Genomic DNA, 27,966 nt, shown 5'->3' on the forward strand with positions numbered 1-27,966 from the left:
AAGGAAATTAAAATGGAAAAAAAGAGTGATTGAAGAAAAAAGATAGGGCCAAAATGGAGGAACCAAATGGAAGGAGGTGTAGTGAAAAGAAAAAGCGGCTGTACCATGAGGAAAAGGCAGTAGGGTTGCCAGCCTCCAGGTGGGGCCTGGAGATCTCCTGCTTTTACAACTGATCTTCAGCTGGCAGAGATCAGCTCCCCCAGAGAAAATGGCTGCTTTGAAGTGACTGTATGGCATTGTACCATGCTGAGACCCCCTCTCCCCTCCCCAAACCCTGTTCTCTCCTGGATCCACCCCCAAAGTCTCCAGGTATTTTTCAACACAGACCTGACAACCCTAAAAGGCAGCTTGTTTATATACTCTGTCACTAAGGGTCCATAAAACTTGGAATTGGCCCCGGGAAGAGGCATTACTTGTGTGATATGAGGAACCAAATGGTTATGCTTTCGCACAGACCTCAGCTTCTGTGACACTAACTGCAAAAGAGGTGGCAGCCGCATCAGATATAAGGAGAGTCTTAAATACAACAACATGTGTGGTTGAACTGAATTATTGGTTGGTGTAAACTGTGGTTCATATCAAAGCTCCCTTATGTATCTCGTGGGATCTGCACCTTCAAAGTAGAGTTGTTCTCGGCATATATGTCATATTTGCTCATACTAAATTATGATCTCATTCAATTTTTTAAAAAATGTTTCATTGGCTTGTTTTCCTTATGACTTTCCTATTCCACTCTATTAACAATCTTGGTCCCCACTACGCAGCCCTTTTTGTGCCAAAAAGAGAGAGGGAGAGGTTTAAATAAGTGGCAGCTGTGAAAAAGAATACAAAAAAGGAAGAATTAAGCAATATGCTAAGATTAAAAGGTAGAATTGTTAAAAAAAAACCCAAAGAAAACCAAACCAAACAATGAAACTGTTTCCAAATTTGCCTTTTGCTATGCAGTTCTGCATGCTGAGCTGCACATAATTATTTAACTCTATTTTTTATATAAAAGCTAAAAACCATGGCAACTCCAATTACCAAATTTATTGCACTGTGTTCAGGATAGTGACACTGGCCCCCCTCCAAAGAAGCCCATATGTGCTGACATGCACATGTGATTTTGTCTAATTTCTACCAGTCCCTTTAAGAGGGAGCTGTCTCTTCTAATAAAAATAAAATAACCACTTTAAACAAAAATGTCAACTCTAATCCTACATAATAAATCCAGGGGTTTAAAAAAATGGTGTTGCCTTTTGCATCTTTTTAACAACATACTAAAAAGAAACAAAAACTTAGAATACTGTTGACTAATGGAGCAGCTTGCAGGTTGTATTCTGCTGGATTCTGGAGATCCTGCAAAGCATAAAAGTGCTTGGTTCAGACATAATATGAAACCCAGGTTTACTTTAACTATGGCTGGTTTGTGAAACCAGGATTCAGCTTGCAGTCAACCATTCCAGCCTTGGCTTGCCCCCCAAATAGTGGTTCTATCACAAATGCTTCCTTCAGTTATCAGAGACTGTTAAATAAAATATTGCAAGAGTGCTAATCTTTTAAGCATGTTTTATTGAGCATTTTTTTTAAAAAAAATCTTTGAGTTTATGTGTCCTTTATAAAGTTTATGTCTTTGCTACCTGCCATTACATTTTATGACACACAGAGACTTCAACAGAGACTGTATGTTGATCTGTGCATAAGAGTTGTATTCTGTGGCTCTGTCAGAAATTATTGTGAAAATGAGGGATCAAGCAGACAAAGGCTATCAAAACCATCTTGAAGTTCTGGAAAGGACAAGTTCTTTTTCTCTCTATCCGGTTCTCTGTGAGATCTCTTCAAAGTACTCCAGAATATCGGTCCGTCATTATTGTGGACACTGGTCTGTCCACATTGAAGTTGGTCGGTTTTTTGGAGGAGCATTACAGCGTGTGGATTTAAAGAGACATTGCCTATTCAGAATCTTGGAAATCTGGCTATTATGATTTGTTTGGTATATTGGTATATGTTTGGAACGATATGAATTTGTACTATTGATATGAAGAATTGGTACTGCTTTGCATAGCATAAAATTGTACATTGTACATAACTCATTTGTTATGAGGGCCGGATCTGACATAAATGAGATCTTGTTGGGCTGAGTCATGTCAGGCTGGGTTGTATGTGCAGCTATTTAAGATTAGTTAGCAGAGATATAAACACAATTAGAATTTTTTTTTAAAAAAACCCTTAAAATAAAACATGCTTAACCATTGGCACTCGTTGGTCTTAAAGGTGCTTTCTTTGTATCTCTCCGATGGGATCCAGGGAACTGAACAAAGGAAGCTCTGAGAGCCAGTTTGGTATAGTGGTTAAGTGTGTGGACTCTTATCTGGGAGAACCAGGTTTGATTCCCCATTCTTCCACTTGCAGCTGCTGAAATGGCATTGGGTTAGTCATAGCTATCACAGGAGTTGTCCTTTAAAGGACAGCTGCTGTGAGAGCCCTCGCAGCCCCACCCACCTCACAGGGTGTCTGTTGTGGAGGGAGAAGATATAGCAGATTGTAAACTGGTCTGAGTCTCTGATTCAGAGAGAAGGACGGGGTATAAATCTGCAATTCCTCTTCTTCTTTCCTTCCTTCCCCAGGGGACCAGGAGGGAAATGAGCCTCAGCCAATAGAAGAAAGAGACGCTTGGCTCAGTAGGTCTGCTGTGCAATTGAAAGAGCCTGGCAAAGCAAGCTCTCCCTCCCCACTTCCTCCCCAAGCCTCAGCCAATGGAGAAAATATAGACTTTGCTCTGTAGCTCCTGTGCCATTGAGCGAGCCCTGCAAAGCAAGCTGTTATGTAGAAGGAAGCAAGAGAGAGGGAGAAGGAAGCAGATGACAGCCAGTTGCTCAGGGGCCTGATAACAGCCCTCCAAGGGCCTGATTCGACACCCCTGGGCATTGATCCTGAAAATAAGCACAAGGGGGCTGTTTTGGGAATCCCATGTAAGAGCAAGTTGTAGACAGATAGACAGACAGATATGCATAGGATGTCATAAAGAGGAGGAGGAGTTGCTAGAGGAGGAAGGGAGGGAGGCCACAAGCCTTATCAAGAAAGGAAAGCACAAGAGCTTTTTTTAATGTCCATGTCATTGCTGAATCCTCAGAGCAATCCTGCAGGGGTGGGGAGGAATAAGTTTTACTGATAATTCTCTGGAATGGTTTGGAAAATAAGGGTCAAGGTCCTCCAGCTGCACTTCATGCCATACACAGTTCTATTTATTTTGAGCGTTCATATTGTTAATATTACCCTCTTCACTAAAGTGATCTGGTAGGATTACTTGTGGCCTGATTCTCCATGTACCTCAGCACCTGACACTCGTATATCTCACCTGGTTTTGCTAAAGAACAATTGGGATAAACCAATTGTGTGGCACATCTGTAGAGTGAGAGAAATTTAGATGCAAACCCCATCAAGAGCTCATGGTGGCCCAAGGCTGACACCTCAAGATTAGCTAAAATGCAGATGGGAGCAAAGGCTACATGGCCAGACTCCACTTATCGACTCACATAAAAGAATCCCAGGGGTCCTGAAATATAGGGCATTTTCATTCCCAGAAGGTATTTCACTTGTGAAGTCACGACATGTGTGGCCGCTCCTGTTGTCATTGCGCTTATCACTGGCTCTGTGAGCAAGAAGGTGGCACTGCCCAAGTGTAGCACAAACATTGCAACCTGAAAAATCAGAGATACAGAGCAGAGGTTACATTAGAATGCAGTGATTGATGCTAAGATTGTAACAACATGAGACAAGATGGTTGTGCGAGCTAACCACACATTGAAGTTTTTTTAAATTGTGCATTGCATACCATGAATAAACTTTCAACACGTGATCACTGTTATATGGTTTTTGCATATTTAGTGACGTGACTTCTCAGAATTCAGCTTATATTGTGTTATAGTCTCAGCTGCTCTAACAGGTAAACACAATAAACTGTAAATTGGAGCTATGCTGCAAAAAAAAAAAAAATCAGGAAAGTTTCTATTCTCACTGTTTGGAGGCCAATTTACAGTGCAATCCTAAACAGAGTTATCTTTATATCTAATGCTACATTGCTATTTTTGTTACACATGAGTTCCAAGGGAGCTTTGCACCTGATTAATGAGCACCTTGTTCATGTACTTAAATGAGGGGGGAAATGAATCATTCAAATCATTAAGCACTGTTTACCAAGACTTCTTGCTGGGCTGTCTACATTTATTTTTCTAGAAACCCTGTGCTGGAAAGAAACTGTTTTCAGCATCCTTTACTGAGAGGTGGTTGTAGCACAGGCTACACCATTTTTCATTATAAGATGGTCACTGTTTCAGTAAAATATGGATGTTGATCAGAATGTTCTAGGCATCAATGTATAGCAGATGAAAGAGTCCACAGGTATTCATTTTCTGCTATTTCTAGTAACCTTGCAAAAGGTTATGTGCATTTATCTCTCTCTCCATTGGCTGAGGCAGTGGATGCAGTTTTTCTTTCTTGTCTTTTAAGATATGAAACTTCCAATCTTTTTTTGAAGAGAATGGAAAGTGGTTGGTTGTGCTATTATCAATGATCCCACTGTTGACTCAGCACACCAGTTTAAACTGCAGGTACTTGTAGTGCTTCAAAGAAGCATGCAAAACCTCATGGGGTTTCAGTGGTCACTGATTCTCAGCCTAATTCCCATCCTAAAATGGGTTAGCTTTCAGCACAGCACAATGCAATACAATTGGCAGTATTTCACATATGCACATTATCACACAGACCAATGAGAATCATAGCTCCTCTACCACCAGAAAACCATTGTCAATGCTTGGCAACCAATTATGCTAAAAAGACAGCACATTAATCAGTGAGTGGTTTTAAGTAAACACTGTGTTCATTAAAAATTATTATTGTCTGATGTTCATTTGAGCTCATGTTATTGTTAAGATTATTGTGCACATGTGTATTTTTGCACAGGCTTATGGAAGTCACAGTACCTCCCCCCCCCCCAGCATCATTTAATTAACTGATTCAACCATGACCTTGACCTAACCCTAACCCACAACTCTTGAAGAGAACTGATTCACCTGCTCTGCAGATGCAAAAGTAGCTTGCAAGGCAGAAGGACACAGAACTGAAACTGTACAGCTAGTGCACAGCCATAAAGCTGTTTAGCAGCAGACAGTGGTGAGGCAAACAGATCCAAGACTTGGCTCATGAATTATTACAGCTGTCGAGCACAGCCTGTTTGCCTCCTGAACCTGTTCATTGTGAGGTTTTCAGCACCTTTACTTGGAACAGCTCAATGTCTTAATTTGGTTTTTTTGTTTGTTTGTTTCAGCCTTTCCACATCATTTATCATAATTCCAATGTATATCCAACTTTTGTGATGATGTCCTAACTCTGCTGTCACTGTTCCCAATCTTGAGTGGTCTCAACAAGATGTTGTGGCTTACCAGATAATTCGTTTTATACTGAATTTGGGAGATTCAAAGCTGACTACAAATATTTAATATTTGACAAAGAAAAGTCTATAACTAGATGCAGATGTATTAATTGATTTCAGAATACTATTAAAATAGTATTCAGAATAGATCAGATGAACATGGGCTGGTTCATATGGCCAGCAGCCCCACATGTCTACACAGTAGCCTCCATGAACATGCAGGGCTGGCCAGAACCTCATATAGACATCAATCATATAAACTGGGTTGTTTGCAGTGTACCCAACATTGAAATGTATACTGTTGCAGTATCTTTAAAAATGGCACATCATAATGACTTGAGCCTTGAGACTGACCCGGAAGCTCCAACTGGCCCAGAATGCAGTGGCACGAGTCCTGACAGGAATGGCACATACGGCACATATACAACCTGTGCTGTGCCAGCTGCACTGGCTTCTGGTGGAACACTGAGTCAAGTTCAAGGTTTTGGTATTGACCTACAAGACCTTGAGTGGTCAGGGTCCAATATATCCATGGGAACATCTCCTTTGTTATGTCCCCAGGAGAGTGTTACACTCCTTGGACAGCAGTCTACTGGTGTTCCTTGGCCCTAAAAACATATGGCTGACCTTAACCAGGGCCAGAGCTTTCTCATTTCTAACCCCAACCTGGTGGAACTCTCCGTTGAACTCTATCAGAGCCTTGCATGACCTTATGCAATTGTGCAGGGCCTGGAAGGGAGAGATTTTCTGCCAGGCTTTTGGGTTGAGGATGTAGGACATAATGAAATTAATAAATTCCATCTAATATGGAATGCCGGAAAAAGAAGACATGAATTCAACTTTGGTCTAACTTACAGATAGATCCCTTGCCTTTTCGGGTGGCAAATTAGATAGCATATTATAACCATTAGCATAGTGATGGAATTGGGATGCTATGAGCAATATATATCCAGGGCTGGCTCTAGACTGTCTGGCACCCTAGGCAAGGTTAACTTCTGGTGCCCCCCCCCCCCCCCGCTGCACTGATAACATCACTGAGTCTCATGGGGGGTACCCAATTTGGTGCCAGTGCCCTAGGCCATCACCTAGTTTGCCTAGTGGCAAGGTCAGCCCTGTACATATCCCAGTCTGAGAAGTGGGGGGATGACTAATTTCATTACTAACCTCAGTGGAGTTATCAGCCATAGTCCAACAAAATAGGTGCTGAAGATTTTTAAAATCAGTGTGTTTAAATATGTTAGATTATGGTCACTATTTTTTTCTCTCAATTGCATTTAGAAAAGTTGCACTACTTGACCCATCATACACATCATGTTTCTACCACTGAAATGGAATGATTGTGAAATAAAAAGGAATGTGGCCAAGGACAAATGGACATGGGAAATCCATGATGTCCTTCCAACATCAGCAGTGTGAAATAGAAGTGGCTAGTTTAGATGAGTCTTTGGCCAAGTGTCATCTTGAGAAAGACAGGGTAGGGCTAATTATCTGAAAATATGCCATGGATTAGGGCGTCACTCTCTTTTTACAAGCCTGATCAACAATATAAATATTTAAATAGCACCAGACAGGCTGTCGAACTGACACTTTGTTGAGAAGGCCAAGAGACAGGGACCACCTCTTGGACACTGCTGTTGTCTGGATGGAGACAAACTGGGACTAGTATGTTGACAGTAGAGATCTGCAACAGTTTATATTATGAAACTCTCTTGCTAATAGTAATAAACAAACAGAGGTTTTAAAAGATACAGTTGACTCAGAAAATCAATCATGTAAACCAGTTTGAAAAAGTAATAGGTGTTATACTTTTCCACAAGTTTTAAGGGTGGTGGTATATAATTCCATTTTCTGCTCAACAAATTAATTATTTTTCCAAGGGCTCAGCACTCAGGTAGCAGTGGGTGAACTTCTTTGACAGTTCTTAATTTCTTAGAGCCCTATCAGTGGGAAGGCATGGTCTTTTCCAGGGAGTATTTTTTTCAGCTCATAATATTAAAAGATACATATTAATGCTCCTTTTCACATTGTGTTATTGTCATCTGTCCCTTAAAATCTCATCCATATTTAGTCCAAGTCCTGAATGCCAATTATAGCTAAGATCAAGCTCTGCAAAATGTACTGCATTTTCTCTCAGCTGCAGAAAATAACTATGTCTACATCAGCATTCCTCACTAAGAGGACCTCTTTAGTCCAGTGTGATGAGAGGTCATGGAACTCAACTGCTTCCAAAATACCTCCTCTCTGCCCAGATATTCTCCTCTCTTTCCTTATTTGGAAACATTCCCAGAACCCCAGACATACATCCTCCTCACCTTGGGCCAATCATAGACCCCATCTGTTAGCTCACTGGGGTCAATTCCTGCCTCCCAACTATAGAGAGAATAGTTTGCCCTGTATCTGGAGCCAGAATCTTCCCCCAAATTCCACTTCAAAATGACTTCAAACCACATCAGTTTCTCTGGCTATGGGTATCCAGTCTGGCATTGTTACCTGCCTCTCCAGTGCTTTTCCCTGTGGATTTATCTTGTTATGTTGCTGCCTAGATGTTTGGATCCACTCCTAGATGGAAGTTGAGATGGCTTTTTCAGAGCAGATTAAAAGCCTAGGGACAGTCTTGCTGTTTGCAAAGCAGGTTGGTTCCTTCTATCAGCTGCATCTGATTTGCCAGCTCTCATCTTTCCTGGACAATCTGTCCTCACTGACCCATGATTATGTAACCTCAGAGTTGGATGACTTTTAATGCACTCTATATTGGGCTGGACTTAAAGACAACTCTGAAACGGCAGGTGATTGTCAGGGGCTACGGGAGTATATGTTGCCCAGAACTGCAATTTAAAAATAAAAAATAAAAGGAAGAATATGTTTACCAACAGTGGGAAAGGAGTGTCATAATAGCAGCCAGAGTTAAAGGCATTACATCATATTGGTGAAAACTAGCATAAGAAATATACAAGGTGGTTAGTACCTAATAAAGCACTGTTCTGTATTTCATTCTGACAGCTTGAATATTCACTGAGACCAGGGCTTTTTCTGAGCAGGAACTCACAGGAATACAGTTCTGGCTGGCTTGGCCTCAGGGGTGTGTGGCATAATATGTAAATGAGTTATTGCTGGGCTTTTTCTACAAAAAAAGCTCTGTCTGAGACAATTATGGGATGAAGCATGGACTGCACCAACTGCTTATGACAATTTTAGGTACAAATCATGCACATAGTAGGTGTTGGATAGCTAGATGGGAAAGGTCAGAGTCTGACTGTAACCTTCATTTGATTTGCCATGGTTTAATGTCATGGGACATTATAAATTGAGATGGTAGAAAAAGCGCGGGGGCGGGGGGGGAATAAAGACAACAGCACAGAGGGTGAAATCATGGCTCTGCAGAAATATATAACTGAATAAAACCCAGAAGAGAACAGAAATAAGGTTTCCCACAATTCAGGCTGCAACTATTATGCATTAGTTCAAAAGCGTTTCTTGCCTCTTCATTTGACAAATAGTGATTACAACAGAATACACTGATTAGCTTCTGTTTCCATACTGAATGAGAACAAAAGTTGTTTTCTTTCTGATAGTGTCTATCAGTAACTAATAACATGGCCTTTCAAATATGACTGTTAACAAAACTCAGTGCAGAAAATTAGACTTTTTCAAAAGGCTATTTTTAGTTGCCTATCAAAGAAAGGTATACTTTTGCCCCAAATTCGGAAGACTATATAACATTTTATAAAATTTCTTTATAGTAGTCATTTCCATATCATAAATGTCAGATTTTCAGTGTATTTGTACACAGGCTCAGCAGCTGGTGGAACAAGGGGCACTCCAACTCAAATTTTGACCTTTCCTCCAGAAATTCCTTGGGGTGCTCATCTGGACATGCCTCAACAGCTATGGTTGTTTAAAGGTAAATTCAGGTGGACAGCCATATTGGTCTGGCAGCCATATTGGCCATATTGGTCTGGAGCATTAGAACAAACTTTTTAGTCCAGTAGCACCTTTAACACCAACAATTTTTTTATTCAAGGTATAAGCTTTCATGTGCATGCATATGTCTTCAGATACAATGAAATGGAAACTACCAATCCACCAGAGCTTTTTTACTGGAAAAAGAGGTGCCAGAACTCTCAAGAGGGAAATGAAGGAGAAACACACGGGTGCCTCCATGAACTTTTAAACATTCTTCTTGAGCCCTGAAGTCAATACATATGAGGAAAGGGTGAGCAGTAAATCAGTAAACAGCATAATGAATATATTTAACAGATTCAAACTCATTATTCTTGTTTGGTCCTTGAATCTTTTCTATTAAATATGCTGTATGCTAATTTACTGGTCAACCTCTACCTATATGTATGGACTGGGAATTTCCATTTAATTGTATTTGAAGAAGTGTAGATGCATGGAAGATTATACCTTCAATAAAACTTTGTTGGTCTTGAAGTTGCCACTGGACTTAAATTTTGTCCTGGTTTTTTTAAGGGTAAATCTGAGAGACTGGCTTACAGTAAAGGCTGCCAGGATAGGCTGGGAGGCAATGTATTAGGAACCGATCCATATATACATATGGAACTGATACTGTTGAAGCCCTGAGACTGGTCTAATGGGCAAACATGTGCCCCCCCCCAAAAAAAAAGTGATTAATTATCTTAAGACTTTCAAAGTTTTGATGTCTTCCAAGATAATACTAATATTTCTGAATACAACTCCTTAAGTTGGACTTTTCCTTTTTTTTGTATGAGGGGGTGGGATTTGGCTTTAGTTGGGGATGCTTTAATTATTATTGTAAGCTGCCTTGAACCAAGAGATAAAACTGTTTTAAGATATAAATTAATAAGTAAATCTACGGCCAACAGACCCTTATATTTGCTCTCCAGCTTCCTTAGGTCTCTATGCTTTCTGTGGCAAAATGCCCAATTATCTATCAGACTTAACCATTCCAAGTCATCGCAGGGCATTTATGTTGGCTAGACTAAATGCATTTCCCTCCAAAGTTTTACAAGGGAGATATCAGCAAGTCCCTTTAGCTGACAGACTTTGCTCCTGTGGAGCGAATACTCCTGACTCAATCCAGCATATATTGCTTTGTTCTTTTTACCATAACCTCCGTAAAGATTTATTTGGCAAGCTTTCTTTTTCCCCAGATTTGTCTATTCTGCCACCCTGTTCTTATTTATTGAGTGATACTGAGGGGGTGGTTAGTGAGGCTGTGGCAAAATTTCTGGCTGACATCCTTAAATTTAATTCTGACCATGTTTGAATGCATCTGTAAGCTCGGTTTCATTTTGATTTTATCTCCAATGTTTAAATTTTTATATTCTGTGTATTTTTATTTCAATCTATTATGCCATTAAAGGTTTGGTATGGTATGGTATGATATGATAAGTAAATCTTGCTTGTTCTAGCAGCTTGCTGCCCATTTCCTTTTCCTCTGTTAGTTTGGAAGGGGACAGATAAATTATGTGGGCCTTCTTGGTTGATTATTTCTGTTTTTCATAAGACTATTAAAATGGGGGAGGGAGAATAATTCAAATGACCAAGATCCCATTTGAACACAAGGGGGGGAGTGCCTGTAGTCATATATAAGGTGGTGCCAATTTCCACCAATTCCTCCCTCAGGACTTGGGACAGCTCCCCTTTCCCCCAAGCTGCCAGTACTCCAAACTGGAGAGCATCAACATGAAAAAAGCCTGGCTAGCAAGGCAATGTAGCAAGAGAAGGAAACTGACCAATCAGTTCATCACTTAAATAACAGTATGTTGATATAATACAAAAAGCGTTTTTTGAAAAAAAAAATATTAAGGCAGCCACCACGGGAGGGGGCGGGGAAGTGGTATCATCAGAAATATGTAAACCTTTCCATGTGTGTTTTGCATGCAGCTTTATTTGCTGCCTGAAAAGAAACAATCTCACTGCACTTACAAATGGGGTAGAAATAGATTTGAGTCAGGTTAATGCCACACTATGAAAACACTCTTAGGCTACCTGGCTGGAACTATGACTGCTTCCAATCAGAAACAAAGCCAATTTGGGTACAAAAAGAGGAGCTGAAACTACAGGTCCTTTTCTTTTATCTTTAAGAGCAAATAATATAGAAGCACATAACACAGGAGTCCAGCAGTACCTTAAAGACTGGAATGTATTCCCTCATAATTTTTTGTAAGTGCTCACTTTATCAGATGACTCTGATGGGACACATGTAATTAGTACAGAACACAACTTCACATTGCATGTCACTGTTAGCATTATCTTACAGTGTGGCAATTTTAACCATAAAGCTAGTTCTTCCACTCAACCACTCTGTTATCAAAGTTTACAGGCTTTAGATGTATTCTTATTTCCATGGCTTGAATTCATTAGGGATGTACTGAGAAACCAATATAATGAATGCGGCATGCTACACAAATCAGACTACAGTGTCCGTACTTAACTGGACTGGTCCTTGCCAAGATGTGGATCAGCCAGGACAGCCACGAACTGAATCACCATATGGGTCTGCACTGTGGGGCACGGAAGCTCTGAAACAGACCACTCTGGGCCAAACAAGATGTTGTGTTTTTAACATGGACTTAACACTCTGTCCCAGCAGCCATATGGTAGCTGCAGGAACCGTCTGTCTAAAAATAAAGGAGAGACCAATTGAGCTGAGAACTGCAGTATGAGGAGAGGGGAAGAAGGGCCTCCTGTCTTCCTCTCCATGCCTTTTCCTGACCAGAAACAGAGTCAAGGGGAATTATTTCCCTCATTTTGGTCATTCTGCGTGTATGGAACAGTCAAAAAGAGGAAATACTCTCCCTGCCCCCCTACCTCAAAGTTGTTTCAGGTCAGGAAAAGGCACTTCAAAAACTGTAGCATCTAGTTTGGCCCTCAGTTTCTGAAATGCATGCATCTGGTCTTGCCCTATAGTTGTGATACTGTGACAGAAATATCCTGCAATGGCACACAATAAGGACAAGAACTAGAATAAAGGGACCTTGGACATAAAAGAGATTCTACTGCATTTCTTCCTTTGGATACCTTTGGTTAGTTTTATTCATTTGTTAAGTAATTTATATTCAACTATTCTCTGTATTGAAAAAAAAGCCTAGGAAGTTAAAACACATTTAAAGCAATATAATCCGTTAAATTATACAAATTTATTCAACACAGAGGTTAAAGCAAAATAAAACTCAGAGATGAAATAAAATCTTGTTTTAGGCCTTCAAAAACAGCTATATTTTTATAGGCTGCTGGAAAGCTGGGGGGGGGGGGGGTGGCTTATGAGAAAGCTCCTGGAGGAGGATTCCACAATCTGTGGTGGTTGCCAAGAAGATTTTCACAGAAGTCCCTGCCAGACACACTCACAACAATGAAGGTTTCCATAGCAGAGCTGCTTCAGATGACATAAGAGCACACACAGAAATATACAGGTGGAAGCAGTTTTTTTAGTATTCTGAAAAGGAAATGAAGGACTCTGAGGGAAAAGGGGAAATGTGGAGCACTGTGGTAACCAGTGTTCCCTCTAAGCTGAGTTAGTGTGAGCTAGCTCACAGTTTTTTAGCCTCTGGCTCACACATTTTTGTCTTGGCTCACGAAAAATGGCCCCCAAGCAAACTAATTTATGCAGTAGCTCACAACTTTAATGCTACTAGGTCATAACTTTAGTGCTAGTAGCTCACAAAGTAGAATTTCTGATCACAAGACTCCACAGCTTAGAGGGAACATTGGTGGTAACATGAGTACCTGGCTTTTATATTTCTGAGTGGTGGCATACACAATTTGGCAACAGCCAGTGTAAACTTCAACAATCTTTAGCATCTTTATAATTTCATTTTCCAACATGTCTCTGCATACTGATTGTTGGGAAAGCAATGCTAGCTGTACCTCTGAGAGAAATTCAGTGTTTCACATTGGTGTGGTCAAAACACTGAGAAAGAGAAAATTAAATTCTGTCTGCAGAAATATGTAGCAAAAAGTATTAGCTTTGGTCTAGTGAACATCTCATGTTCCCTTCCACTCAGTAGTCACTTTTGACCCCAGAAACATCATTATTACTGTTAAAAAGCACCCACATGTGCTAACAGCATCAGCCACACAAATCAGTGGGCTGCAATGAGGAAGAGAAAGCAGATGAAACTGCCTCTCTTTTCTAAGTAGAACTGGTTTGTGGAAAAAGGAGAAAGAGCAAATTTTGCTCCCCTGTCCTCTGCCCAATCCACATGGCAGTCTGTCCACATGAGTCCCACATTTCCAGTAATAATCTTTATAAGTCTCAAAAAGAGCAACAGAAAAGAAAAGAATGTTGATAATTCCATTAATGGTTGGCAGGATCCAAGTCAATGAATAGAAGAGAAATTCTGGAGTTATTCTCATCAATTCAAGCTGAGAAATTAAAGATCTGTTTGTACCTGGCAAATTTAGATCAGAGGAGGAACATAATCAGTTTTCTGTGTTAAACTTGCCCACCTGCAAGTGAAACAAAAATTGGGGCTGATATGGTGAAGCAGGGACAGGAAGTGCCAGTGAAAATTTTGCACTGAGCCTATCAGCAGCTTTCTTAATGATGAGGATGCAGGTGTGCATGGATGCAATGTAAAGTATGAATGTTCTCTTTAGGCCATGGAAGCAGCCAGGATGGAATTTCTCATCAAGATGAACAGGAGATGAATAGGAAAGAAGAAGTTTTGCAAAATGTTCATCCTGTATTAATTCAAATGCTACGTCATTCAGATATCAGTCACCATTTTATTTTAATTTATATTTAAGTATTATTTATTAAAATATTGATATACTAGAAATAAATAAAACCTCATAATCATCCCCCTCAAGAAAATACCTTCAGCTCACATAACCATTTAAAGCCCTGGCAAATAAAATAACCTGACAGCAACTAACTCCTAAAATTTCCAAAGAACACACACACATCGCCGTCACCTTCTCAAGAAACCCATTCCACAAGGTGGGAGCCACTACTGAAAAGGACTAGGATTTGGTAGATGCCAAATGGGCAACCTTAACTTGGGGAACAACCAGAAGGTGTCAACAAGAGGACCACAACTGGAACACAGTGATTATCCCAAAATTCCTTCTTTGTGGTAGATCTCCATGAAGATGGCTATAAGATTTTCCAGGGCACTAACAATGGAGTTGGACTTAGCTGGTGGCAGCTGAAGAAGTTCTAGGATTACAACTGATCTCCGGACAACAGAGATCACTCCATCAGGAGAAAAAATGCTCACTTTGGAAGGTGAACTCTATGGCATTATACCCCATTGAAATCTCTCCCCTTCCCATACTCTGCCCTTCTCAAACTACACTCCCAAAATCTCCAGGTATTTCCCAATCCAGAGCTGGCAACCCTAACTTGGCTACCTGGCATGCCTGGATGTATAGCAGGATTGTTGGGAAGGGGGGTAGCCTTCATCTGATTAGGGCAGTATTTGAATCAACTCCCAATTTGTATGTGTAGCCACTCTGAAGGAAGACAGAATCTGTGAAATCAAGTAATGAAAACCTGGTTTTCCAGAGGCTGAATCAAAAACTGGGTAGAAACAAGGTCACCTTTGTGGTACATTTAGTAGGGTTCAGATATTGACCAGTTGAGATTAAGGAGGTTTGGCAAAGACAAGAGCACATAATGAAATGCACCATGTTTTTATTTTAAACTTAATGTAGGACTTGATACCTAAAGACCTCTTCCAACCTTGCCTTTATGGTATTAAAGATGCTGTCACACAGTCCCTTCTCATACTGCTTGGGCTACGTCAAGAGTATTTGGTCATGTGGGAGAATGCCATACCACAGCTCCTGCACAAACCAGTACTGCTTCTCCTGGAAACTGGGACAAAAGAGGAAGTCCAAGGTGTGTTCTGAAGTCCAAAGCACTGTGCATCTACCTTTACATATTGGTTGTTCAGGAATACCTACTTGAATGAGGCCTCCCAATAATGAAACTGCTGCTGCGACTCCAATTCTCTGCATTTCAAAATCAGATAGACCCAAGACTATGGAGTGATTGCTTGTTGTAAAACTGCTGTTCATTGGAGGCACAAGACGCTCAACAGCATTTGCAGATATCAAAGAGGTTAAAGCAAAGGTCCCTGTAAAAGAAGAGAGCTATTTTAATTCCCACTGTCTGCAGTCCCTGTTTGTTTTTATATTGTGGCCCACTTACTTAGGAGGAAGGAAGTGTGATTGAAATCGATGGCTATGTCCATGTGTCAGCTCTGCGGTCAGGCAGTCCAGCTACCCACCTTCCTGTGTTCATCTTTTGCACACACCATGTTTCAACATTGTCTCTTGACATGCAATTTTTATTTCCATATTCAAAGCCCCACTTATGCCTTATGCAAATATTAAATCAAAGGCTGTAACAATGCCCTATTTTACATGTGAGCAATTCTGAGCAGGTCTATTCAAAGAGGCTTACTCACAGGAAAGTGTTTTTATTTATTTTGATTTGATTTGTATCCTACTCTCCCCACAAGCAGGCTCAAGGCAGGTTCCATCATAGAGTACAACATTAAACTAATGTTTACATATTAAAATACATTTTAAACTGTCCACAACAGCTAATCAGTGTCTCAACGGATGCAACCAGTTGGGACCCAGATGATCATTCGGGTCTGAGGTCACTGGAGGGGAGGCCTGAAGAAAAGAGATGCCCGCTGCCTCAACTAAAGGCATGGCAGAAGAGCTCCATTTTATATGTCCTGTAAAATGTGTGTGTGTGTGCATGCACAGTGTGTGTGTGTGTGCACATGCACAAACAATGGCATATACATCCAATCTCAGATGCTTGATGGAAATATTTTTTTGAAATATTACAGTAAGTTACTTCCATCGAACACAAAAGATCTCACCTAATCTACAGCTTTATTTCTAGCTCAAAATACATTGGAGTTGGATCCAAAATTTCCCTTGAGCTCACAAAATGAATTCTCCACTACTAGAAGGAAAGACCATTGAGTCCAACTCTCTAGCTCAGTTTTAACCCCTTGGGATCACCCAACTCACTCACTTTAAAGAACGGCTGCTTCTTTTGTACTCACCACATTTATTTTCATTTTCTTCAATAAGATATTGCATAGTTGGGACTCCCACTCACTTTGAGGGCTTGTTACCAAAATGAACTTGCTCTCTAATTTTGGGACTTAAAGCTTAAACCAGTAGTAAGAACATAAAAACATAAGAGAAGCCATGTTAGATCAGGCCAATGGCCCATCCAGTCCAACACTCTGTGTCACACAGTGGCAAAAAAATTATATATATATATATATATATATATATATATATATATATATATATATATATACACACATACACACATACACACAAACACACTGTGGCTAATAGCCACTGATGGACCTCTGCTCCATATTTTTATCTAAACCCCTCTTGAAGGTGGCTATGCTTGTGGCCGCCACCACCTCCTGTGGCAGTGAATTCCACATGTTAATCACCCTTTGGGTGAAGAAGTACTTCCTTTTATCCATTTTAACCTGTCTGCTCAGCAATTTCATTGAATGCCCACGAGTTCTTGTATTGTGAAAAAAGGAGAAAAGTACTTCTTTCTCTACTTTCTCCATCCCATGCATTATCTTGTAAACCTCTATCATGTCACCCCGCAGTCAACGTTTCTCCAAGCTAAAGAGTCCCAAGCGTTTCAACCTTTCTTCATAAGGAAAGTGTTCCAGCCCTTTAATCATTCTAGTTGCCCTTTTCTGGACTTTCTCCAATGCTATAATATCCTTTTTGAGGTGCGGCGACCAGAACTGCACACAGTACTCCAAATGAGACCGCACCATCGATTTATACAGGGGCATTATGATACTGGCTGATTTGTTTTCAATTCCCTTCCTAATAATTCCCAGCATGGCGTTGGCCTTTTTTATTGCAAACGCACACTGTCTTGACATTTTCAGTGAGTTATCTACCACGACCCCAAGATCTCTCTCTTGGTCAGTCTCTGCCAGTTCACACCCCATCAACTTGTATTTGTAGCTGGGATTCTTGGCCCCAATGTGCATTACTTTGCACTTGGCCACATTGAACTGCATCTGCCACGTTGACGCCCAATCACCCAGCCTCAACAGATCCCTTTGGAGTTCCTCACAATCCTCTCTGGTTCTCACCACTCTGAACAATTTAGTGTCATCCACAAACTTGGCTACTTCACTGCTCACTCCCAACTCTAAATCATTTATGAACAAGCTAAAGAGCATGGGACCCAGTACCGAGCCCTGCGGCACCCCACTGCTTACCGTCCTCCACTGCAAAGACTGCCCATTTATACTCACTCTCTGCTTCCTATTACTCAGCCAGTTTTTGATCCACAAGAGGACCTGTCCTTTTACTCCATGACTCTCAAGCTTTCTAAGGAGCCTTTGATGAGGAACTTTATCAAAAGCTTTCTGGAAGTCAAGGTAAACAACATCTATCGGGTCTCCTTTGTCCACATGTTTGTTCACCCCCTCAAAGAAATGCAACAGGTTAGTGAGGCAAGATCTTCCCTTACAGAACCCATGCTGAGTCTTCCTCAATAACCCGTGTTCATCAATGTGCCTACTCATTCAGTCCTTGATAATGCTTTCTACCAACTTTCCCAGTATTGAAGTCAGACTGACTGGCCTGTAATTTCCCGGATCTCCTCTGGAACCTTTTTTAAAGATGGGGGTGACATTTGCTACCTTCCAGTCCTCAGGAACGGAGGCAGATTTCAATGAAAAATTACAGATTTTTGTTAGAAGATCCACAAGTTCAACATTGAGTTCTTTCAGAACTCTCGGATGTATGTCATCCGGACCCGGTGACTTATTAGTTTTTAATTTGTCTATCAGTTGTAAAACCTCCTCTTTTGTCACCTCAATCTGACTCAGGTCTTTCAACACCCCTTCCAAAATTAGTGGTTCTGGGGCAGGCAAAAACTTCTCATCTTCCACAGTGAACACGGAGGCAAAAAAATTCATTCAGCTTCTCAGCCATTTCCCTATCCTCCTTCAGTAATCCTTTTACCCCATGGTCATCCAAGGGCCCCACTGCCTCCCTGGCTGGTTTCCTACTTCTAATATATTTGAAGAAATTTTTGCTGTTGGTCTTTGTTTTTTGCAATATGCTCCTCATAGTCCCTTTTTGCCTGCCTGATCACAGTCTTGCATTTGATTTGCCACAGCCTGTGTTCCCATTTACTAATCTCACTTGGACTGGTTTTCCACCGCTTAAAAGAGTCCTTCTTACCTTTTACAGCTTCCATTACTTTGTTTGTTAACCATGCAGGCCTTTTCTTATACCTGTTTGTGCCTTTCCTAACTTGTGGTATGTATTTTATCTGAGCTTCTGGGATTATAGTTTTAAATAGTCTCCAGGCTTCCCCAAGGGTTTTGACTGTATTTACCTTTCCTTTCAGTTTCCTCCTCACATGCCTCCTCATCTCAGTGTATTTACCCCTTTTAAAGTTAAACGTGGTTGTGGCGGTCTTTAACTACCCGCAGATTGAGAAGCTCAGTAGTATCAGGGCCAAGCTGTTCATTACATTGGCGATCTGTGATCCAGTACCCTTGTTTTTTAACACTACCTGGGTTAAAATTAACCCCAGAATGGGTAAATAAAACTACTTAATAGGATTGTAGAGAAGGCAAAATAGGAACAAAGGACCATGAACATCACTCTGAGCTCCTTAGAAGAAAAGGAAGAGGAGACCCCTCTCGCTTGTGGGAAAAACAGAAAACAAAAGAGGGTGCCTGTCTTTTTTCCTCACTAAGCCTGAAACGCAGACTGAGTGGTGGCTTCAGGTGGAGTGATGATGTAGAGAACAGAGCTAATCCCTCTTCCCTACTGCCCTCATTCACACAGACTGCCATATAAGGCTAATAAGCTTATTCACATAACAGGATATTGGACCACAGATCCCCAACACTATGGGTGCTTCCACATACAATAAATAATGCACTTTCAATCCACTTTCAGTGTACTTTGCTGCTGGATTTTGCTGTTTGAAATAACAAAATCCACTTGCAAATGGTCACTGAAGTGGATTGAAATTGCATTATTTAGCATGTGTGAAAGCACCTACTGATGTTTCTGTAGCTGGTAAACAGTCACTTTGGGAAGGCAGAATTAGAAGTGAGTAAACAGCATAGAGAGAAGCACATAAAAACCCCCCATCTTCTCCCTGTTCCAGACCCAAGTTAAACCCCCTTTCCCCAAAGTTGCCTTACAGACACACACAAAATACACTTTTCAATACCTCGACCAGCCAAAGATTTTTTTTAAGACTACACTTTCAATTTAGTGAATGGTCGAACCTATGTCAAGTTGTACGGCTCAGATATTCCTGCCCTAAAATTAAACTGCATCAACTATTTATCCTAAGTGCCAGATGGCCTGAGTGGAAACCAATTGTCCAGCTTGTCCCAGCTGGGCAATTATTACCCTTTAAATGAAATAACGACATAACGTCTACTTTGCTGACTCAGAGCCATCCTAGCTGCCAAGGACCTTGCCACAGAATTCAACTCCAGTTTGCCAGTGCCTCGCAAGGGCCTCGGACAATATGCTTTGCATACATTCTGATGCAAATTCTATGTACTTTGGACTGAACATTGTTTTCCCAGCAGACCACATGGCTCCTTCAGAGCTGTTAAACGTAGCACTGAATGCACATTTTGGCACACTGGCCAATTTTCAAAAAACCACGCAATTACTCAGAAGACAATGATTGCTCCTAAGAAAGCATAACAACAACCAAAGGGAATGTGCAGAGACTTGGGCTTTTCAAACCCTGTGGGGTTAGCTTTGTGTGTGGCACCACACAACTCTGGACTTCCAAGGAGCAACTCCTCTCCCTGTGCTTGAAAGGCTCCCACTTCTCAATCCCGTCCTCCATCCTTTCCAAGTCACATTAACACAAGGGAGGCCATGACCCCATAACCAACTCTATTGTTTTCTGCAACTGGGACCAGATGGTCTTCTCTGTGAGAAACCTGCTTCTCAGTCTTGGGTGGCCAATGTCTCAAATTATTATCTTGAAAGGACCTTTCTTTGGTTCATAACAAACATTATTGGAATGTTCATGGCAGCGTGCAAATTATTTAGGCTAATTTTATCACAGCGATGTCCAGGGAGTCTGTTGTTTTCTGGTAAGTGTAACAGCAATGGCCAACAGTGCTATGAACAAGTTTTGCAGTTGCCAGTTCTGGCTTGGTAAATTCCTGGAGATGTGGGGACAATGCCTGAGGAGGGCAGAGCTTGGGGGGGGAGGAGTTTAGCAGGGATGTTTCCTCCAGAACTGCCATTCCCTCCAGAGGAACTGATTTCTGTAGTCTGGAGATCACTTGTAATTTTGGAAGAATTAAAAACCCCCCTGGAGGTTGGGAACCCTAACTAGCTTACTAGGTCATGACCAATTAAATGTTTATTTATTTCTTACTACAGTGCCATCTATACACCTGGAACTTCAGAGTGGGTTTTAATGAGAATGACAGGTCCGTCTTGGAAACTGTACAATTTAAATGCCAGAAGAGGGAAAGTCAAAGCCTGTATTCAGATGTCAAACCAACCAACCACAGATGTCACCAAACTAGCATGTCTCAGATCCTCAGGCTCAATTTTTTCCTCCCCTCACACACTGAGCGGTACTGAAGTCTATATAGTTTAAGAAGTCATCCAGATTGTGGTTTGTTTCTGACATCAGAAGAGACCTGAGGGGAGGATTGACTGATTGATTGTTGTAGCCCACTTTTTCTCTTTAGCTCTAGGTGGCTTACAGTCACTGCTCATTTTGTAGAAAAATAGGTGGTGGAGCTCATCCAGGGACTGTTATGCAGCTACACATACAATTTAATGGAAAAGGCAGGTGGAACTCTCAGAAGGAGGAGGTGGAACTCTCAGAAAGGTTCAGGAGCTCTGCTCCTGTGAGCTCCCACTGAATCTGAGGCCCGCTTACAGTTATGACCTCAAGGACAAATAACATCATCATTACAGTGATGTAGATCTCCACTACGAAAAGACAAAGCTTCCAAAGAAAGCAACCCCAAACTAATCATGTCAGAAAAGATTAGTATACTTTCAGTTAGGGTTGTCAGATCTGGGTTAGGAAATACCTAGAGATTTTGGAGGTGGAGCCTAGGGAGGTCACGGTTTGAGGAGGGGGGCGGTCTTCAGCAAGGTACAATGCCATAGAGTCCACCTCCAAAGCAGCTATTTTTTCCAGGGGAACTGATCTCTATTGTTTGGAGATCAGTTGTAATAGTGGAAGGTCTCCGGGTCCCACCTGGAGGTTAATAACACTTCTTTCAGTGCAGTCCTATGCAGAGGAACACTTCCAGAAGAAGGGACTGATCAGCCTTTGCCCAGCACCATTTTTCCAACCTGAGACTGGCCCAGAGAGCTGCTTTTTGACTCACTAAGGAAACTTACCTGAAGCCATCTGTTCATGTAAGCTTCCCCACTGGGTAAATTGCAGATCCGCTGGACTATCTCAGGTTGGAAAAATGCTCTGGGAGCAGGACGCCTGAAGTCCCTTCTTGAACACCACAACCCTGATTTGAATCAGGCCTATATATGCCTATGAATTAAGTTCACAGCTGTGAGCTTCCAGACAAGGCCTTCATGACAGCACAAATTATCTGAATCATTGGGGGGGGGGGGTCAGCAACACTATTCTTGGGGGCATGAGCAATGCAACATGAGATGCAACCAGAAAATCCCCCGAAATCCCCAAGATGATGCTGACATGCAGCTCTCAGGCTGCATAAGACAAGTGCATAATGCAAGGACCTGGAGCAAACATCTCAAATTGCACACAAGGTTGCTAAGCCTTCAGTTGGCCTAGAGTTGCTGGAGTGCTTCCAGAATTGCAGTTGATCTCACAACTAACGAGAGGAAATGGCAGCCTCAAAGGGCAGGCTGTTTGGCATCACATCCCTGCTGAGCTCCCTCCTTTCCCCAAACTCCACCCTTTCCAGTCAGCCCCCAAAGCTCCAGGAATATCCCAGGCCAGAATTGGCCCTCCCAAACTGGCCCCCTTTAGCCATTCTTTTAACAGTAGTTTGCTCTGCAGTAATCCAAACCTCCTCCATCAGCCTGCTGGGTCAATGGTTACCTATTATTCCCACCCCCTGCCCTGCCCCATATCAGAAGCCAAGAGAGAGATGGGACAAGGCCCTTTTCACTGAGCAGCAACTGTTCTGTTGGGTGCAAAGTGCATTGAAAATGTATTGAAACGGCATTGAAAGTGGATTGAAAGTGTGTTATTTAGTGTGTGTGAAATCACCCAGAAACAACAAACACTAATGGTTCTTTAAGTGTTTCTGAGACGTGAGTATCTCTTTTCAGAAGGGTGATCCTGAGCTTCAATCCTATGAACACTTCTCTAGGAGTAAGCCCCATGGAATAAAATGTCACAACTGTCAAGTCACAGCTGACTTATTGTGATCCCATGGGACAGGGCTTTTTTTGTAGCAGGAACTCCTTTGCATTTTAGGCCTCACTGATGTAGCCAATCCTCCTGGAGCTTACAATAGGCCCTGTACTAAAAGCCCTGTAAGTTCTTGGAGGATTGGCTACATCAGGGATGAGTGGCCTAATATGCAAAGGAGTTCATACTGCAAAAAAGCTCTGCCATGGGGGTTTTGAGGCAAGAGCCATTCAGAGATGGTTAGTCATTGTTTGCCTCTGCATCGTGACCCTGGTATTCCTTGGTAGTCTTGTATTCAAGATCTGAAGAGACTGGGCTAGTCTGGGCTATCCAGGTCAGGTCACACCTGCCTGTACTGCTTCTATTGCCACTGAGGACACAGTCTGCCAAGGGCTGCTGTTACAGCCTCCATTGACATCAAGAGAATCTGCATGAAGCTTTTGCAACTGAATAGAGATGGAACAGCTTGGGGCCCTTTCATGTGGGTGCCAAACATTTTAAGCATGCTCCGCCCTTTTACAGGACAATAGCCCTGTTTTTTATTTCCATTTTGTTATAGCTATACAACAGAACAGAACAAAATAAAACATCAAGGCAGGCACTGAGTAGACCAACTTTCAGAACTGGGCTGTATGGATTTGAAAAGCACTCACCTGTGGCAACATGACGTCCCATTCCAAATACAGCATAAATAATAGCAGGGAAAAGAGATCCATATAGGCCAAATACAGGATGCACTGAAGACAGTATAGCAAAGGCAAGCCCTGCGGAACAGATAAGTGGGAATTATGAAACAATGTACAGAATTATGTACAATATAGAATAGTGAATTGTATAATACTGACTTCCATTTCATCAGATCATTGGTCCTTCTAGTTCAAAATTTCTTTAACCCCACTTGCAAGATATACTCATCAAGGAATACTCAATACTCCCCCTCCCCATTTTATCCTCACAATCAGATTGCCAACCCTCCTGCTGCCAATCCCAGGAGTCTTTGAGGGGGGCAATCCTGGAGAGGGGAAAACACAGAAATTGTAACATCATCTTTAGGGGAATCATCCAAGAGTGACATCACAGCCACTGTGGCAGCCTAGAAATTTCCCCAATCTCTATTGTAAATACCACAGAGATTAGGGGAAATTTCTAGAGCATCACAGGCACAGTGATGTCATCCTTTCTTTATCTTTATCCCACTGCTCAAATGATCATGCACAGACAATTGATAGCAGGGCAGGAGTTTGCCTGCCATTAGGGTTGCCAATCCCCAGGCGGGGGCAGGGGATCCCCCGGTTTGGAGGCCCTCCCCCCGCTTCAGGGTCGTCAGAAAGCGGGAGGAGGGGAGGGAAATGTCTGTCTGTTTTTCCCTATGGAGATTTATTCCCATAGAAAATCATGGAGAATTGATCTGTGGGTATCTGGGGCTCTGTGGGGGCTGTTTTTTGGGGTAGAGGCACCAAATTTTCAGGATAGCATCTAGTGCCTCTCCCCAAAATACCCCCCCAAGTTTCAAAATGATTGGACCAGGGTGTCCAATTCTATGAGCCCCAAAAGAAGGTGCCCCTATCCTTCATTATTTCCTATGGAAGGAAGGCATTGAAAAGGTGTGCCGTCCCTTTAAATGTGATGGCCAGAACTCCCTTTGGAGTTCAATTATGCTTGTCACAGCCTTGATCTTGGCTCCACCCCTAATGTCTCCTGGCTCCACCCCCAAAGTCCCCAGATATTTCTTGAATTAGACTTGGCAACCCTACCTGCCATGAGTGGGCAAATGTGAGGTGGGAAGAAAATAAATGGAATGTAACAGAATGGGGATTTGAATGCAGGTCTCCCAAATCCTGACAGCTACCACACACTGAATTCCTGCTAGGCTTTTTCTACAAAAAAGTCCTGATTATAAGTTTAAGGCACTTAAATGCTTTCATATTCAGCTGCAATCAGATCCCATTTTTCCAGCTCCCTTGGGAATGGAAGGTGATTTTAGGGTTCTGGAAGGTTGCTCTTGGTAGGTACCTCCTTGTCATAGGAAAGGGCTGTAGGTGATTGCTGGAAGCTGGAGCTATTGACAGGCATCATTGCTGTGACTTAAGATAGAACAGGCCTCTCTAATCTTCCCAATACAGCAAGGAAAGGAGAAGTGTGTGAGTCTACACTTCAAATGCTTTCACCCCTTCCCATCCTTTCCTGGTGAGAGGATGGAAAGGTGTGAAAGGTTCTGAACAGGTTTCTGAACAGGCAGAACTGGCTGCTTCCCATGTGAGCCTCTATAAGGTGTAGCCAGCCACAGGCTTCAAGTGGTATTTTCAGAGTGCTCAAGGACATCTCCATCCTAGCCAAGCGGGATCAAGGAGCCTTAATGAGCTCCAGAGTCATCAAAGCCATCTGAAAACAAATTCTGCCTTGAAATGAATCACAGTCTGGCATTTGTTTATGATCAAGATCCTAATGGGGATAACTGAAAGGACTACATGCTGGGAAAAAAGGGACTACTCTATTTGGGTCTGTGTTGGAAAACACCTGGAGACTTTGGAGTTGGATTGAGGAGAGGGCAGGGTTAGGGGAGGGGAGGGGCATCAGCATGGTATAGTGCCATAGAGCCCACCCTTAAAAGCAGCCATTTTTTCCAGGGGAGCTGATCTTTGTCAGTCGTAAATGGGGAAGGAAGGAAGGAAGGAAGGAAGGAAGGAAGGAAGGAAGGAAGGAAGGAAGGAAGGAAGGAAGGAAGGAAGGAAGGAAGGAAGGAAGGAAGGAAGGAGGTCATTTCATGCTAATCTTTCCACTGGAGTCTGAATGAATTAGTTGACTCTTTAGTGCTCCATTATGTAATAAGGAAAACAGGCACCTGTGGAAGGAAGTCAAAATAGGCAATGATATAAAAAAACAAGTGAGCCAACCAACCATTAGCACAAATTGAGCGCTTCCTGATGGCATATTTTATGTCACGATCATTGAAATGGTGTGTGCCATAGTCCCCTTAGCAACACTACTGCCAGCTATTCCTGTGTACAACACCACATCACATGGTAGAACAAACCTGCCAAGGAGGTGACCTCTGGCACCAGCACTGCAGGTGAACAGCACGTGCAAAAGGCCAGGGAGAAACGAACTTGGAATGTAAACAAAAAGACAACCCCTCTGTTCTCGTTCAGGACACACTAGAGCCAACTCTCAACCCATCTACATTTGCTGAGAAGTAAAATTGAGTCAATGCAAAATTATAACCATCATCCAGGGGTTACAGATCAGTCACTTTACAGCCCAATCCACAGTTAACACCCTTCTAACCTCATTGACTTCAATAGTGTTAGAAGGGCATGACTCTGTTTAGGATTGCACTGTTAGCCTTTTCAAACTTTTTATCTAGGATTAGGTTTTGAGGTTCCATTAAATCCAGGCCACAAAATTGCATACCTGTGAGATGCAAAAGTGTGACTGAAATATCAGTATTTTATTTTTTAAAGGTATATAGAAAAGATGTTAGTTCTCAGTTCATGTCTCTGCATCGTGATTATCTATTAGTCATGCTGTGGAGTGATTCTGACAAAGGACATACCAGCACAGAGAATTTTTCAAGGCTCCAGTCATCTTTCCTAGAACAACCAGTTCTCCCTGAAGACACAAAATATTGGTCTTTAGCCTACATGCAACCACCAGAACTGGCAAACTGAAGCATCACTACACGAAGATAAGAAAGATCAGCTATGTTCACCTAAGTTATATCTTCTCAAAGCACATAAATCTTGCTTTTGAAGAATTCATTTCAGTTTGCACCTACTTTCAGATAGTGGCTAGAATCTTTTTTTTCCTACCTCAGTAACATTGCAATAATTTAGCTATTGAGGCTACCGCAGTGACACTTGGAAGGTGAAGCACAGTTTACTGCTTGCCCAGTTTAAAAGTGTCTTCAGTAACCTCTTCTTCACTGTACATATGTCTAACATAGATTGCCTATTTTTTTTCTGTGACTCATTAGAGTGAGTCCAACTGTCATAACTGGAGTGACAAGAAACCTAACAGGTTGTAACAATGGAAAAGTTAGCAAAACCATTGAAAATATTAGTTATTTCATGATATGGGATGAGTAAAAACCTTTGCAGAAGTCTAATCAGAACTTATTTAGATTCTCTTGAAAAGAAATCTGGGGTCTAAGGAAAAACATTCTAATTCCACCTCCCAATTTCACTTTAAAATATTTATCACGTTTCCATCAAAACTACTTAAGGCAGTTCACAATTACAATAAAGCACAAATATAATCACAGATATTACAATGTTTAAAATATTAAACCAATAAAACTTTAAAATAAATTTAAAATGTTTAAAGCTGGCTAGGAATCTAATTTGAAAAGACCCTTCAAAATTTTAGAAGAATCTTCAAATATCATCAGAAGGCCTATACTGAGGAAGCCAACGTAGTTCCTACAGAAGGAAGTTCCAAAAAGTAGGGGTGGCTCTCAGGAGGTCCCTATCAGATCCTTCTCCCTAATGTGGGTCCCAGGGCAGTGCCTCATCTCAGATACAGGCAGGGTCAGTCCCTCAGGTAAATTGTAAGAAAGCAGTTCAGGGCTTTACAGTGAAATACCAGATTTATTTTGAGATTTAATTTAAGAAGATATAGAATTCAACAAGATCCAAACACACTGGGAAAGTGGTCAGAAGTGAACAAGATGCAATTTAACAAGGATAAGTGCCGAGTTCTACATCTGGGTAACAAAAATGAGGACCACACATACTGGATGGGGGATACACTTCTGGGTAGTAGTATGTGTGAACAAGATCTTGGGGGTATGGGTGGACTGTAAGTTAAATATGAGCAGCTAGTGTGATGAAGCAATAAAAAAGGCTAATGCGATCTTGGGGTGTATCAACAGAGGCATAACATTAAAATCACAAGAAGTCACACTCCCACTGTACACAGCATTGGTCTGGCCACATCTGCAGTATTGTGTGCTGTTCTGGAGGCCTCATTTCTGGATCACTCAGAATGCTCAGTTCTGGATACAGACAGAATGGAGTAGGTGCAGAGAAAGAATGATCAGAGGCACGGAGACCAACTCCTATGAGGAAAAGCTGACAGACTTGAGAATGTTCAGTCTGGAGAAGAGGAGGTTGAGGGGACACATGATTGCTGTCTTTGAGTATCTGAAGGGCTATCACTTAGAGGAGGGCAG

The 27,966-nt window shown here is 41.7% G+C and overlaps 1 protein-coding gene across 1 annotated transcript in view; it reads right to left on the reverse strand.

Annotated features, from left to right (window-relative positions):
* Window positions 1-27,966, reverse strand: part of SLC26A7 (solute carrier family 26 member 7) — an 87,221-nt gene that overhangs the window by 45,276 nt on the left and 13,979 nt on the right. Inside the window, exons 2-4 of the mRNA XM_060243517.1 lie at window positions 23,450-23,560; window positions 15,308-15,480; window positions 3,516-3,680 (exon numbers count right to left, since the gene is read on the reverse strand). Coding sequence (XP_060099500.1) covers window positions 3,516-3,680; window positions 15,308-15,480; window positions 23,450-23,560 — 449 coding nt within the window. The remainder of the gene's footprint in view (window positions 1-3,515; window positions 3,681-15,307; window positions 15,481-23,449; window positions 23,561-27,966) is intronic.

Source organism: Heteronotia binoei, chromosome 7 (assembly GCF_032191835.1).
Source record: "Heteronotia binoei isolate CCM8104 ecotype False Entrance Well chromosome 7, APGP_CSIRO_Hbin_v1, whole genome shotgun sequence".
Lineage (NCBI taxonomy): Eukaryota > Metazoa > Chordata > Lepidosauria > Squamata > Gekkonidae > Heteronotia > Heteronotia binoei.